Below are 14,899 nucleotides of genomic sequence, written 5' to 3'. Positions count from 1 at the left end.
AGATCCCAGGGAGGTAAGGGATGCATGCGTGGAAGCTGAACCACTTACGGTGTATCGTCATGGGATTAAAAAAGTCATTTCTAAGGCATGCGAAGCAAACTGGTAGACTGAACAACTGAGCGCCAACATTCAAATTGCCCTCCTTTTTTAAAGGTACTCACTGGTGCAGCCACCTGTTTCTACGCCTTCATTGGCTTCGACATAATCGCAACAACTGGAGAGGAGGCGACCAATCCCAAAAGATCGATCCCCCTCGCCATCATCTCCTCTCTGTTTGTCATCCTCACTGCCTACGTCACTTCCTCCATGATGCTCACTCTTATCGGTAAGTGATTATCAACATATTCTCCATCACTATGAGGGGTTTTGGGGGAGAAAAAAATGCAGTCGTGTGCATCATTTAATCTATTTGATTGATGAGAGCATTCTTCTAGGAGTGTTAAATCCTTTCCTGGAATATCTATGTGTTAACCTGTAAAAGTTTGTTCTTTTTAGTTGTAACCAACAAATAACTCTGCTATGGAGAGAAAACCAGAAAACATATCCCTAATTGTATAATTTTACGTGTCGAGATTGCCGACATTTTGTTTGTTAATCTATAGCATTTTAAAAAATTAATTTTTTATGGCATTGATCAAAATCAAATTGATATAAAATTTTGACCGATCACAAAATTTATATTAATTCTAAAGCTTAATCTAGCTCATGATTTATTATGGGATTAAAGAAAGTCTGATTTTTGGTTTTACTGCAAGAGCTACTAACCAATTAAAATGTTTTTCTTAAAATGTAAGTAGTTAATTGATGACACTATAGAATAAAGTTGTAAAATATTGTGCGTTCATGAGTGGTGCATAATTTGGGAATCTCATTTGCTCTTTTTAATAAATTAGCAATTGAGAAATAAAATGAAAATTGTATCATTTGAAAATCAATGAGAGCATTTGATGTTAGCATGTAATGAGGTTTTTATTATTTTCCACTCGCGGCTCAGTTATTAGTGATGTTTTGCGTCCGTTCATTCCGCTTCATTCTTCGGCAACATCAAACCCTAACTTACATTTTATAAGAGGAAAATGTACATATTTAATAGATATTATTGACATTTTTTCCGAAATTTTGTGTCTATTCATTTCATAAATGCAAATATTATTTTTTTCTCCATTGTATTGTATACAATGTCTAAAAATTCACTGCGTCAACGCAGTAGTGTTTTCACGCTCCGTGTAGTACATGTTTATGGATGATAAAGGTTTTGAGCAAAAAAAGAGGATTTGGGTGGTCAAATATTTTTTATTGATAAGGCACATCGAGTAAGTTGGTAAAACATTCAACCTTCTTAAGAACCGGAAGTTTACTTTGATATTTTTGAAATATTTATATCGTTACAATATTAGCATTCTTCCTCATTCCCATTTCGATTTATATCGTTACAATATTAGTATTCTTCCTCATTCCCATTTCGGAAAATTTAATCTGACCTTTTTATACGTTTAGCACGGATTAATGACATAATTATCATTTTATTATAATTGATACCGTTAATTATTGAAACCATTGTCCGCAAAATGTTTGAAAACCGAAAAAAAATGTGTATTCTCTTTGTCAATATATTCCCAAGTTTTTTAGTTCATAAAGTTGAATATTGTGGTAATAGCTCACTGCTCGATCTTTTTTGCATGCTTTATCTTTTTTCATTTTCGCTTCTGTTTATTTTACACTTTGGGTTATCATCAATATATAGTTTGCCTCGGAAGCGTAGATGTTGAAGAATTTCACTCGCCGAGAAGTTTTGCATTTTGCGGGGAATCAAGGAAGTTAGCTGAGATAATTCGTAAGTTAATGGAAGAGATATCGAGAGGTAGCTGATTGATGAGGGGGAGTGGCGCTTCGGAAGGGAGAATGTTTTGAGAAAGCACGAGGGAGGCAGATAGATGTAGGCATTAAAGACGCCATGAAGGGATTTACGACGCTAATGAATAATTACGACGTTCTGCAGAAGGCAGCAGCGTATGGAAGGAGTTCATATTGTGCAGATATATCCACAGGGATTTGTAGCAGTACATAAACCCTCCCAAAACCCAACTCTACAAGGAATGTTTAAATTATAAATTATTTTTGTTGAGCGTGCTCTACTATTGGAGCAGGGCTTCACAAAAGTAGCTTTTCTATCCCTGATATCTTTTCCAGCCACTTCATCCGTCCTTATTTCCTCAATTTAATCCCCAATGTGACACTGTTACTGCATTTAAACCACCATCTCCCACTAAAATGAAGCCATCCGTCTTCAAAGCCATCGTCGCATGTTAAAAAATAGAATTTAATTTCGTTAGCGTAACGTACTAAAGCAGTATACTGCTTCCATTGCTTGCTTGGATAGAATGGTTGTAGACAAGGCATCCCTAATAACTCATTCTAGCCTCGCATTTCTTTGGGAAATAAATAGAACTTTGGTTCGTCCAACACCTGCAATGAATTGTAGGGCACAAGACTGAAATAGCTAATGCATGTTACGGTAAGAGGTCTGATATAGTGGAGCCGCTCCATGATTACAGAATAAATAACATAATGAGTGTGTTTTGAATAGCTGAGATTTTGCTTAAGAGAAAGACAGTGAGCAATAAGTTTTACGGGGAATTCCTCGAAAGGCTGCGGAAAAGAGTGAAACACATCAGAAAGGAATTCTTAGCCAACTGGAGATTGAACAAGAACAACTCACTCTATTCCCACACCACATTCCTCGTGCCTGAGTACCTGTCCAAGCACAAGGTGGCATCGCTGCCCCAGCCATCCTACAGCCCTGACATGGCATCGACGGACTTCTTTATACTCATAAGAATAAAATGGAGCCTGAAGGCAACCATTATGGAATTCTTGATAGCCTCAAAGAGGCCGTGATGAGGTACCTCAACGACCTGGAAGCGTAGCGTGATTGGTAGTGATACTGGCGTCAGTGAGTCAATGCACAAGGGAGATTTGAAGAACGTTAGTGATTTTTATCAGCATTAATTTTTTTCCGGATTTATTCTATTTATTTTTGCAACGGATCCTGTATACCCTAGTAAGAAAATTTATTTTCAAGATGCAAATATTTTTTTTCTGTTTCAAAATGATATTAAGTATCAAACCTAATTGTAATAAAATATCATTATAAAATTTAAAGACGCTTCTTTGTCGATGTAGCACGTTTTCCCATGTTCTGCCTTTCGTTAATCGCTATGACCTTTCTCGCCCCTCCCCTTTCAAACCCCTGCCAACCTAGTGCCCTACGACGAGGTGGATGCGGACTCGGCCCTGGTGGAGATGTTCGGCTCCGTGGGGGCGTACAAGTGCAAGTACGTGGTGGCCATCGGAGCCCTGGCTGGCCTTACGGTTTCCATGTTTGGCTCCATGTTCCCCATGCCGAGAATCGTGTACGCCATGGCCAAGGACGGCCTCATATTCAGGTGAGTCCCTATTCTCTTCCTTACATACCTCTTCCGCATCTCTCAGATGGACGAAAAAGTAGTGGATTAATCGGTAGTCCATGTCACAATCACAATATAAATTTTATAAGACACGCAAATTCCTCATATTACTTTTCTCTAGGGTCTTAGGCTAATTTTTAAAGCAAAAAGTTATTTCACCCAAGTCCTTGTAATTAGCAATTGCGGAGTATGCTGATGTTTATCAATTATGCAACCCCTGTTACTTGTCTACATTATTCAAAATGTGAATCTTCAAATTATATTTTATGTTTAAGGCTCTTAGTGGACTTGTGAATTGACTTTTAGATTTAAGAAAAATGTGACATTTTACATCGCAATTGGAACACTATTATCTCATCCGATTACTATAGTGGACCGGTTTTTTTAAAAGAATTGAAAACATATTTTATTACAGTTATGGCATTAAATTATTTGCCGCTTATGCGATCAGAATAAAATTTCAGTGTCACTCCGAGTTTTATGTCAGGAAAAACAGGATCACATCTCAAAAGCACGTCTAGTGCGCCTAAATTGATTTGTACTAAAACATTATGTGTACTTGGATTAAATCGAATTTTATTTCCTAAATTGGCTTAGCTACACACAAAGGAGTAAAATCACATTTATGGCTGCAGTTTGAAATGTTGACTTATTGAGAAGATACGCTATCGTCCCACGTCCGTGGTGGGCCCTTCCTGAAAATCAAAGAACTCCGAAATGGTATTTAACCATCTTAGATACACAACACTCCATGGTTATACTTTGGAAATTTATTGTTAAAAAAATACCCTGCGAGATGTTACCAAAGATGGAAAGTGATCGTTAAAATACATGTTTACTTAATAAGGAAGTTATTGTAGAAAGCACGAGAGGCTGGTAGTCATCTGGATTGCTGATAAAATCGGGTCTGTCGATATTCCCCACCTCAAGTAAATACTATATTGATGCTAAATTACTATTGCCTTTAATGAAGCATAGTGAAAATGGACCTTAATGTAGTAATTGGCTTGCTCATAATCAAATTTTGTGCCTTTCTTAAATAACTGTCAAACCTTTTTTTAAAATAAGACGACTGCACCCATAATCTAAATCTTTCACGATTTAATAGCATTTTTCCTGGCATTAAATCTGCTACTTCCGTGGCCAACAAGCGCTTTAACCTTTCTGAGTAATTTTCCATTAACGCCCAGCCATGTTACTCAGATGTCTCTCGATAAGTACCCCCATTAATTTTCCGTCTCGTTAGTAGAGGTTCCTGCAGGATTTTGCTGAAGTATTCGTAAATGATAGATAAAATTCTCTCAAATTCATAAAGCCGTCAACTATTCCATCCCATTGTCACACCAACAAAACCGCTCACCTGCCAGTTGCACCCACCTCCCTCTCTCCACTCTTTACAGGAGACATATTAATGCCGATCCCGAAAAGGGCAACTAGAGGAAAGTGTGAAAATATTGACCAGGTCCATAAGCTCAATGAATTTATCACTGGTGGTATTTTATCCCTGACGTCGTAGTGGTTAAAAGCCAATCACCGCCGTCAGGACGGAATTCGAAGTGACCTCTTGCGTACCCCAGCGGGCATTGATTAACCCCTCTGTTCCGGGTGACAACGTGAGCATCGGCTGTCCATATGTCAAATTTGAATCTCACCGCAGATTTACAGCAAAAAATATTAAAACATAAATTAGTTTCACCCGATAACAGTTATCTTAATGCTAAATAGGATCCTCCGGTATTAGGGTGCAAAGAATGTCGAGTACAACCGCATGATAAAATAGAAAATTTTATGCTTGATATCTTTATTTTAATATTACGTCAATCAACACCAAGCTATAATTTTATTGGAAACAATTGTGTGATTTGTCGATGCTACCAAGGCTGTACAACTGGTGTTTTTATTTCCTAACTAGATTAGACCATGTCCAAAATAATAAAGAAATAGATTGATAGTCGTCTTTATTTGGGGCGAGACTGAGACTATGGAGTCTCTTCTACCACCTATCCCCTAAAAAAGAGGCATAGAAATAATAAATTTTATTTTTTGGTTTATAATAATTATATTTATTGTTTACAATATATTTAAACATAAATATACCTCAGAACAAGACTTAATGTTTAAAATTGTGACCTACCTAAGGTGAAAGTTTACTTGCACACCACATTCTTTTAATTAGAAATAATTTCGCTAGTATTTAATCAACCAAAAAATTCCGTTTGCATGGTTACACCTCCAAAAAAGCCATAAGTATCTATAAAAAAATTGCATATGAGCGATGAAATCAAATTTTTCGTGGAAAATTCAGAACACACGGAAAAATAAGAATATTCCAATCTTTTGTCACATTTTAGTTCAAGTCCGTAGATGTGCATCCGTAATTTAAAAAATAAAAATATGAAATTTTCGCAATAAACCAGTCTTTTTAATGAGGTTAAATTTGACCTATAGATATTACAATATTCTTGGAATAATTCAGATTTTGTAATGTTCCATCTTGATTTTGACCAAATATCTACGTGTTTCAAAACTCAACTCAAAATTTTGCGATTTAGTGCACAAAGTTCCAAGGAACTTTCCCTTAGGCAGCCATGGTGAGGAGAAAGTGATAAGGAAATTTCCTAACTCTATTTATCAATTTGCTCAAATTCATCGATAAACGCTCCGAGGAAAACTTAGTTCTCATTCATTTCACTCTTTTTATTCCTCTATGTCCTTATGCTTTTTAAATAACTGCATACACACTCAAAACGCTTAGTATCATTTTCGTGCCGTCCAATTTGTTATTAAAAACATCACTGACATGGAAGAAATCATTATAAACAAATTTGTAACGCGCCTGCATAGCTGTCCTGCCAATTGAGAAACACGACGTAAATCATCACTCGTAAATATATATTTGTAGATCATTCGTTTTGAGACACAAACCCCTCCTTACTCCTATTTTTTGACCTCTTCTAGTCTCTTCCCATCTTTCTCTGTGAAAACTACAATTGTTCGTTCATATTTTTGAGAGACAGCTGAATTTGGGACTGTATGTTCATCATGATGATGGACAAGTAAAAAATATAGGCATTGCGTTCTACGAATAATATATTTGTTATTGAAGTATTTTTTCTGCCATGTAGCTGCTTTCTCGTTCTACCTATGCCCTCCACTGAGGAAAAAACTATGTTGAATAAGGAATATAATTTTTGGGGAACGGAAAGTCTATATTGTGTTACTTTCCTATCATCTTCCATGTACCTCATATCCAGGATATTCCTTTGTCCTCTCCGTTCACTGATTCCCCCTGACTAACGTCTTCTTAAGGTTATTGTCTCAAAATTGGTAAAATCTCTTCTTCTTTTTTCAGATTTTCATATCAGACTAATGAAAATAATTTAGTAACTATGTTAACATAAGATTTATGAAAACACTGATATTGAGTGTGGTTTTTTGACGGCTGGGAAACTTGGCTATTGAAGTAAGGTGATATGCGTAGATTGAAGGCTCTTGAGAGATGTGGGTATGGAGAAGGATGAATATGATTTTGAGGACAGAAAGGAAAATAAGCGGAGATCTACCAGAAAAATTTGGAAAAGTGATACTTTTGATATGGAGTGTGGTTTTGGAGTCGGAAGCAGTCTCAGAAACAAGTTCATATGCCTAGATTGAAGGCTTTTGAGATGTGAGTAGAAGGATGGAAAAGGTGAAATGTACGGAGAGGAAAACGAATGATGTAGGGCCGTGAAGAGTGGGGAGGTAATTGCTGAGAGAAATCCAAAGAAGGCAGGAAGGGTGGATGCCAAGCGTTTTGAATGGTGGCGGGATGTTGAAGGCTGTGACATCGATGAAAGAAGGCAGAGAAAGGTGAGGAAAAGCATTGGCATGTTGGGACGAACGTAGGGAGGCAGAATGTACGTGGAAATGAAGAAGGGTTTATCAGATGTCAAGTTGTGTCTTGTACGGCTAGGCTAAGAAATGTAGCAGTGTTTTTTCTGTGTTCATGAAAAATCCACCTTTAAATACCAAAGAAATTAGACTGACTCTTCCTCCTCCTACTGATCATTGGAATTTGCTCGTCATATGATTGTCAAGTTCTAATGGCGCCACTTCTTCAATACCTTCAATGAGACAAACTTATTCTCAAAGTCGTAAAATTATATATCTATAACAATGCTTAAATTTCTCTCCATTGTAATAATTTCCTCAAGTCTAAATATAACCATGAAAAAACAAAGTAAAGTGAAGGGGACAAGCCGAAAAACATTGTGTTATCATTGTCTATGTATTTTAATTTTGTCTTTTTTCAAGGTAGATATCTTCGTTAACTTTTCTATGCTTCTTCCTTCTCTCTCTGCAGATATGGGGTGTTATCTACGGGTGAAATATATTGATTTTTCCCCATCCTCCTGAATACGTATATCTGACGCATTTCTTTGATTTAATTTTTCGCCCTCTTGATATAGAATAAATAATTCAAGAAAAGCTGTTCTGGTTTGAAGTAGGTGAAAATTTCAAAACGTTGCGTGTGCCTACTCAGACAGAATGGACATTTTCCAATAAAATTAACGAGATATCGCGAATGTATTTTAGTATCGAGGAAATATAAGAAGATCTAACTTTCAATAACTCCTATCAGCACGGGAAAATATCCAATATTGTTGAATATGTACGCCTCACAAAGGAATCGCTCGCTGAAAGTTACTTCCATTTGCTTCACATTTTTTTCCAGTCTTTCCTAGAGCACGTGTATAACACTGGATTATCTTCCCCCCTCCCTGCCTCCCTGACCGTCTTTTCCTTCTCGTTATGCTTTGCGGGGGAAATAAAACAAAAGAGGAGAGAAATGCGGAGGAAAAGTGGACCCAGGAGCCTGTGGGCCCAGGAACCTGTGGGCCTCACCCGTTCCCTCAGTTTTCCTGTGAGAGATGTGTATTTTTTTATATCCTTTTATCATCGCACTCCTCGCCCCGGGATTTCTCCAGCATCCGTCATTTTCCTTCAGCCTTTAAGGAGAGGAAAAAGAAGAGTGGAGAGGCTTTTTATTATTATTTTTGCCTGAGAGAGAAATTTTTGAAAGCGTACACCATGCACGTGGCAGTCCCTCTTAAAAATCCCTCTCTTCCAGATACACACTGTTTTACGCTGGAAAATTTGCTCTATTAAACGAAAGAGATGGTTCGAACGTGAGATTTTATCATTGTTCTAAGATTTTATCAGCTCACAGAAAGTTATATGCTGTAATTTCTCATGGAGTAGGACATCCCACAAATTTTTTCTCCTATTTTGACTAGTTACAGGGCAATTCCAAAATAAATGGGCCAAAGTAAGAGCTAATAGACAAAAATAGTAAAATACATGATTCTAAATGTGGGAAAATAAAAATTAGGACTTATTTTTAGGCGATTATTATTATCTTCGGTAGTCTAACCGTTTAAGGTAGAATGATCACAGAATGACCGAACACAGAATGATCATTGCTACACTTTCCAGCTTCAACGAAAAGATAAAACATGACACCCCTCATCAATTCAAAATGTTCTTCTATTCCGCATACTCCCTTCATCAGGTCCCACATGACATTCCTATTATTCCGCCCTACCTCGCCGGCCTAAACGTCTTCCTCAATATATAAGTTTACAGCACTCGATCTCCAATCAAAATGCTTCGTATTCACCTTTCCTGCCTCTTTTGGATTTCTCTCAACAATCCTCTCTCCTCCCATACCTTGACTAGCACTTTCACGTTTGTCTCTATTATGCCCATTTCATCTTTTCCATACCCATATCTCTCAAAAACCTCAACCTTGCATCATTGGCTAAGTTTCCGCGCCGTACAAAATCACAGTCTAAGTTAGAGGTTTCACTTATCATTTCTTAACATCCTAACGCAACGTCTTTGTCTTTGAGCCCCTCCTTCAAGTTAATGCTTCTTTGCCTAAGGTAATTCTTCTTCTGATACCCCTACTACTTTGACCATCTTGGTCCAAAAACTTTCTAGAAAGGTAAACCGTTCTACCTGCTCCATAGTTTGCCCTCTTGTTTTAACAGTTGACATAACCGTCCTCCTTCTCGAAAACTTTGAAGCCTTGGTTTTTTTTTATTTATTGGCAATATCTGTTTTATATATGTTTACTCTATCGGCAATCTTCAAATTCATTCATCTACAGTGAATAAGTCTAGCTTTCGGGGTCTAGTAAGTTTAGAAGTTATAATTTCGTCTGCAAGTAATATTGCATGCTTTATATTTGTAAGTCATGCATGTACAACATTCGAGTCGGCTGAAAGAAGAAGTGTCAATAAATCTCCAACCTGAAAACGATTTTCTTTCTCCTTATTTTGAAATTTGTTCTACCTTTTAAAGCAGTGAAATAAATATAAAATTACTTAAATTATAGTTTTCTTTCAACCGATTGACAAAGTTACTCTATCTGTACTGACGGCGTCTCCCCCAGATTCTTGGAATCTTCCAAGCTAAGTTCGTTTTATTGCATGCCATTAACCTTGAAGAGGTCGGGTTTTGGCGATCCCAAAGTATTTATAAATATCCTTCAGGACTGCTTGAATATTTTTGCTGATAATTTACTGCAATTTCTTTTTCTATAGTCTACCCCTTTATATGAATGATTAAATTCTAAATCCCTTTCTCCCTCTTCTTGATATGTATCAATCAGAATCAAATTACATCCTTCCAGATCCAATTCTTTAATATATTTACATCATTTAGGTCTTTTTTTTTAATTTAAACTACAAACGTACGTGCTTTCTTAAGCCTCTCCTTGCGGTTTTCTCAAGCCCATTATTCCTTTCTAAAACGCTTTTCTTTATATAGTATAATCATTGTTCTACTGTTTGCAGTTACGGCTGTGCCAATTTTAAATGAGAATATAATAAAAGTTAGGAATAACTCTAGCATTCCAAGACTGTATCATCCTATTATTATGCATAACCTACGCATCCAAAGTTTTAATAAATTCTTCACCTACTATTTCTCATGGTTTATCTTCATGTCATGTATCTATATTAATCCTGTGATTACATCAAAGGTAGCTTGCAATGTTTAGGCTGACTGGATAATGAAGCCTGGGTCGGTGACCTTACTTTTCCTCAGGCTTGACCGTTAATTTCTAAAGTGTTGGCGGATAACACATAACCCTTTAATTCGCATATCTGGCTACAATAGCAATACAAATCCAAGGGGAGCTTTATTATCCGCAAACAGAAATGACACAATAAACTCACCGCCTGTTTTCATTTCCATCTCCAGTTCTTCCACTTTTGTCTCTCGTCATTTCTTTCATATTCTCATGAGAGGCGTTGGTGATAACGGACAAACCTGTCTCACTCCTCTTGTCTTTCCTAAACATTCATAATATCCTTCTGCTACCCTTTCCTGTTTAGTCTGGCTCATTACGTTCTTTCGAACAAGACTCCCGCGCCTCTGCTCACTCTACTATTGTGTGCCTCAGGAGTTTCATTAACTAATGTTCTTCAGCAATCCTCTGTTCTCCCAGCATTTCGGTTTCTTCGTTTCCTTGGTGGCAGTAGAGCGATTTCCCCATTAGTAAAAAACCGTTCTTTAAATGGATGCAGATTCTCCCAGTTTTATTCACGGCAACAGCGACAAAGTTCATAGTAATCTATAAAAACAAGATATCGTGTTACATGAACGGTATTTTCTCTACTAATTACATTGAAGTAACTAAAAAATGAAATTTATTTTTTTCCAAACAGTATTTTCTCTCAAAAATCTGATTTTTTCGTTTCATAGATTGTATTAGAGCCTGTTCTCTGTTCGCAAACAACTTGAATGATGTGATTAGTCTTCTAGTGGCATCTACGGTAAAAATAAAAAAAACGTTTTTAGTATTTTCTATGCATAAGCAGCTTATGCTCTTTTGACATTTTGTTGGAACTGGGTAATAGAGGAAAAATTACCAAAATTTTCTTATGTCGTTGTACTTTGGTGACAGCATTTTATGCATGCTAAAATCCCACCATTTAATAGTCAATTAAATAAGGGAAAACACAATTTCTGTTAAACCGTAAGTCATGCTATCGTCAACTAACATCTTTCTGGCTACCACAACAGCCATCACAGCTCTCACGCTTTGACTCTTAACAATGCTCAAGCTCTCTTGAAAAACATAACCAAGTAATCCAACACTTTTTGCTCCCTCAAGGACTGTTCGCACCAGACTAATGAGAATATTCGACACTCTTTTCCCCTGCGGAGATTTCCTCAGCGAAAAAGGAGTTTCCGTTTCCCCCTGGAACCCTTGGTGAGTCGACATGGCCCAAAGGATGGAATTTGGAGAGCAATTTAAAGACGCATGTATATTGTTTCAGGAGGAATTTTTTATTACAACCCCCAAGAAAAATAATTCTTTTTTTCCAACTATTCTTTTCTATAAAATCTCCTTCGAGCATTAAAGAAAATAAATACGTTCACGCTTTTTGTCAATGGGGAAATATAAATAATCTCAACCTTTCGAGTAAATTAGGACGGCAGGGAGGAACTCATCTGTCATCCCCCTTCACAAAACAAAACCCTATCTGCCACCGTGATTCAGACTTCAATTTCAAATTCATCTAACGTTGAATAGTCGTTCATATGCTAGTTTTTCTCTTGGTTCGCTATGCAAGGTTTTGTGTATCAATCAATAATAGTTGCATATGAGAGATAGAGAGAGGAACATGACATTACGATTGATTGATGCCTTAACAACGGGGGAAATTAAATTGGAGCTGAGACCTTTGTGCGTAGCTAAGGGTGGCCAGAGGAGTTTCGATTTATTTACTTCATGAAAAATTAAATAAAGAAATAAAATATTGCAGTAATTGAGCCCCCCCTAAAAGAGGAATACCAGTGCCCAAAAAAACAGGGAAGATCAGAAAACCTGTAGTCGGTGATTATCCGCAACCTATCAGGTTAGATCTGCACCCTATCAGGTGAAATCTGCACCCAATCCTATCTATTTACCCTGCTCGAATGAATTTTTCCAACACTAATTGACATTTAATTTGTTATGTTGTTTCTTCAATTACACATAGATCTAAATTATTTGGGTCCTTTAAACATGAGGGTTACCAGCCACCTACAAGTCAACCTTCGGATTTTAAACCGAAGCACTCTCACTCTCTCTTGCGAGATATCCGAAGGCATGTTGAAACAGCCATCTGCATTCATAAATCATCAAGGCTATAAGGTAAACCAAAGATCCCTCGTGTTTCCTGCTCCCAACCCCTCTTCCAGCGCTTATTATGCCCTTAAAACTTGATATCCCCCGCTCCCCAACGCCGCCATCGCCACTCTCTCTCATCCGCCCCATGGAATAGCTCCAGCATCTCCTCATCCCCCCTGACGCCTCCGACCCCGAGGACATCACCGGAATGGCGTCACATCTCTTCGCCGTGAGCTCGTCGGTCACTTCCCACCCCTGTCCGCTCCTTGGGGCAAGGGGAGCCGAGAAAGAACTGGGCCCATTAGGGAGGATTTTCACAGAGGGCGGTCGGAGGGATGACCCATGACGTACCGGAAACCACCCTGGTTGACGGAGAGTGGCGATGAGCGGTCAAAGACAAGGTGCCATTAAACAAAGAGCCGAAAGCATCGGCTCGGGGGTAATTTGTCGGGACTCAAGGCAAGAGGATGGATGCAGAGGAGGGAAGGATTACCCCAGCATGAAAGTTGGAGCACGTCTTAAGTTTTACTGGGTGGTAACTGTCGGCTTGGTCGGTTGCGGATCTAATGGCGGGGGTGGGGAATGTGACCCCCATGCACCAAACATATACCCAGCCTCCTCGGCAAATATTTTTGATCGTAAAAAAAGGAGGTCATAAAATATTTTTGCGCATATACGAAAATGTACTATCCTTGGAGATTTTCTAGTTACTCAACTGGATATACAGGAGTCGTTAATTATCTTAAGGATATGTGACGTTATTTCTGAATTTGGCTTGCTGCGATGAATCGCTGTTTGATCTGTAATGAATTTATTTTAGCTGAAAAATAGCAGATTCCAATAATGAAAGTAATTATATTACTCTCGGTGATTTTTGGAATATACATTATATTCAGTCACTGACGTCCATTAGAGAAGCATTTTCAGTCCCCTTCAATTTCTCATTTGCCTGCATCAATTAAAAAGGTTGCGAAGCACCAAGCAAACTCAGGTTATTCGCCGATGTTGCAACCATCTATCGAAATGTAAATAATGAATCTAAGTGTTAAACTCTTACTGAGTCTCAACAATGTTAAGTTCGTGTTACCAGGATTGGGGCATCCATTAAAAATCTTCGAAATTTGCGGTACTGAATTTTCCTGGGAAAAGAAATTCACACACCCTTAAAACATCTACCATCGGAGGGGCACACATTGAAAAAGGGAACCAAGAGAACCTGACCTAAAATACACATTAACATCCAACTTAGCATGGAGTATAACGTTAGGAATAACTAAAAGGAATTTTGGTACGTCAAATACAAGAAATTTTGGTAAATATTCCATTGAGAAAGTTAGGGAGAAGTGTTATTTCACGTTCGTTGTACATCAGCTTGAATGCACCGGGAACATTTAGTACCTTGCGCCAATCTTTTGGAACTTACCTTAAAATAAAACAGAATACGGACAAAAGATAACAGTTTCGCGAAAAATCGTCATCATCATCAATATTTCAATACTAAGATTGGTTTATTGCTCCCCTCCATTCTTCTTCATCCCATTTTAATTCCTTCACCACCTAACACCTTTTCTTTGCTACGTCCTTCTTAATTTGTCCTAGTTACTTACCCCTTGGTCTTCTTTTATGAGTTCTTCTCTTCACTTTTCTCTTCTACGTATTATATTTCGAAATAATCCATCGTTCCTCGGGGTGTGTAGATTTCTCTCGATAGGGATCTCATTTCCTGATCTCTTCTTTCATATACTGCCTCGTTCCTCACTTTCTTTGTTCATTTCATCTTCAGCATTCTCCTCCAACACCCTGATTTAAAGGCCCCTATTCTTCTCTGGTCCACTTTCCTAATAGTCTATGTCTTTAATCCGTAGAGTGTCATGACTAAGTGCTTTCTTGTTTGCAAGAAGGGTCTTCTTCAAGAACGCCTAAGTTTGATGCTGCGTAAACGCTTTCTCTAGAAGTCGGTTGAGCTTCTTCCATCCCAAGTTATACTGCTTCCCAGATAGATGAAATATTCCATAATCTTTATTTTCACTCCTAGAATTGTGATATCAGCCTTCGGGTTCTTCCTTCCACACCCGTGGGCTTTGGTTTTCTTCTTATTGATCATCAAAATCCCAAAGCACTTCATCTATAGCATTCGAGAGTTGCTTTCATCGCCTCTTGCGTTTCTCCAACTACTGCGAAGCCATCTGCGAATCTGAACATGCTAATTTCTCCGCTATTTACCGTGATTTCTATGATTCTCTATTTGCTCAAATTTCCAATCCCA

General features: G+C 37.8%; 1 protein-coding gene across 1 annotated transcript in view; it reads left to right on the top strand.

Moving 5' to 3' along the window:
* The window catches only part of LOC139696632 (solute carrier family 7 member 14-like), a 754,106-nt gene that overhangs the window by 710,482 nt on the left and 28,725 nt on the right, over positions 1-14,899 (top strand). Inside the window, exons 6-7 of the mRNA XM_071595441.1 lie at positions 154-325; positions 3,263-3,446. Of these exons, the coding sequence (XP_071451542.1) occupies positions 154-325; positions 3,263-3,446 (356 nt within the window). The remainder of the gene's footprint in view (positions 1-153; positions 326-3,262; positions 3,447-14,899) is intronic.

Source organism: Hetaerina americana, unplaced genomic scaffold, assembly GCF_022747635.1.
Source record: "Hetaerina americana unplaced genomic scaffold, ioHetAmer1.1.p SCAF_7, whole genome shotgun sequence".
NCBI classification, from domain to species: Eukaryota; Metazoa; Arthropoda; class Insecta; order Odonata; family Calopterygidae; genus Hetaerina; species Hetaerina americana.
The sequence above is the reverse complement of the archived record's forward strand: the minus strand, read 5'-3'. Positions and strand labels throughout refer to the sequence as shown.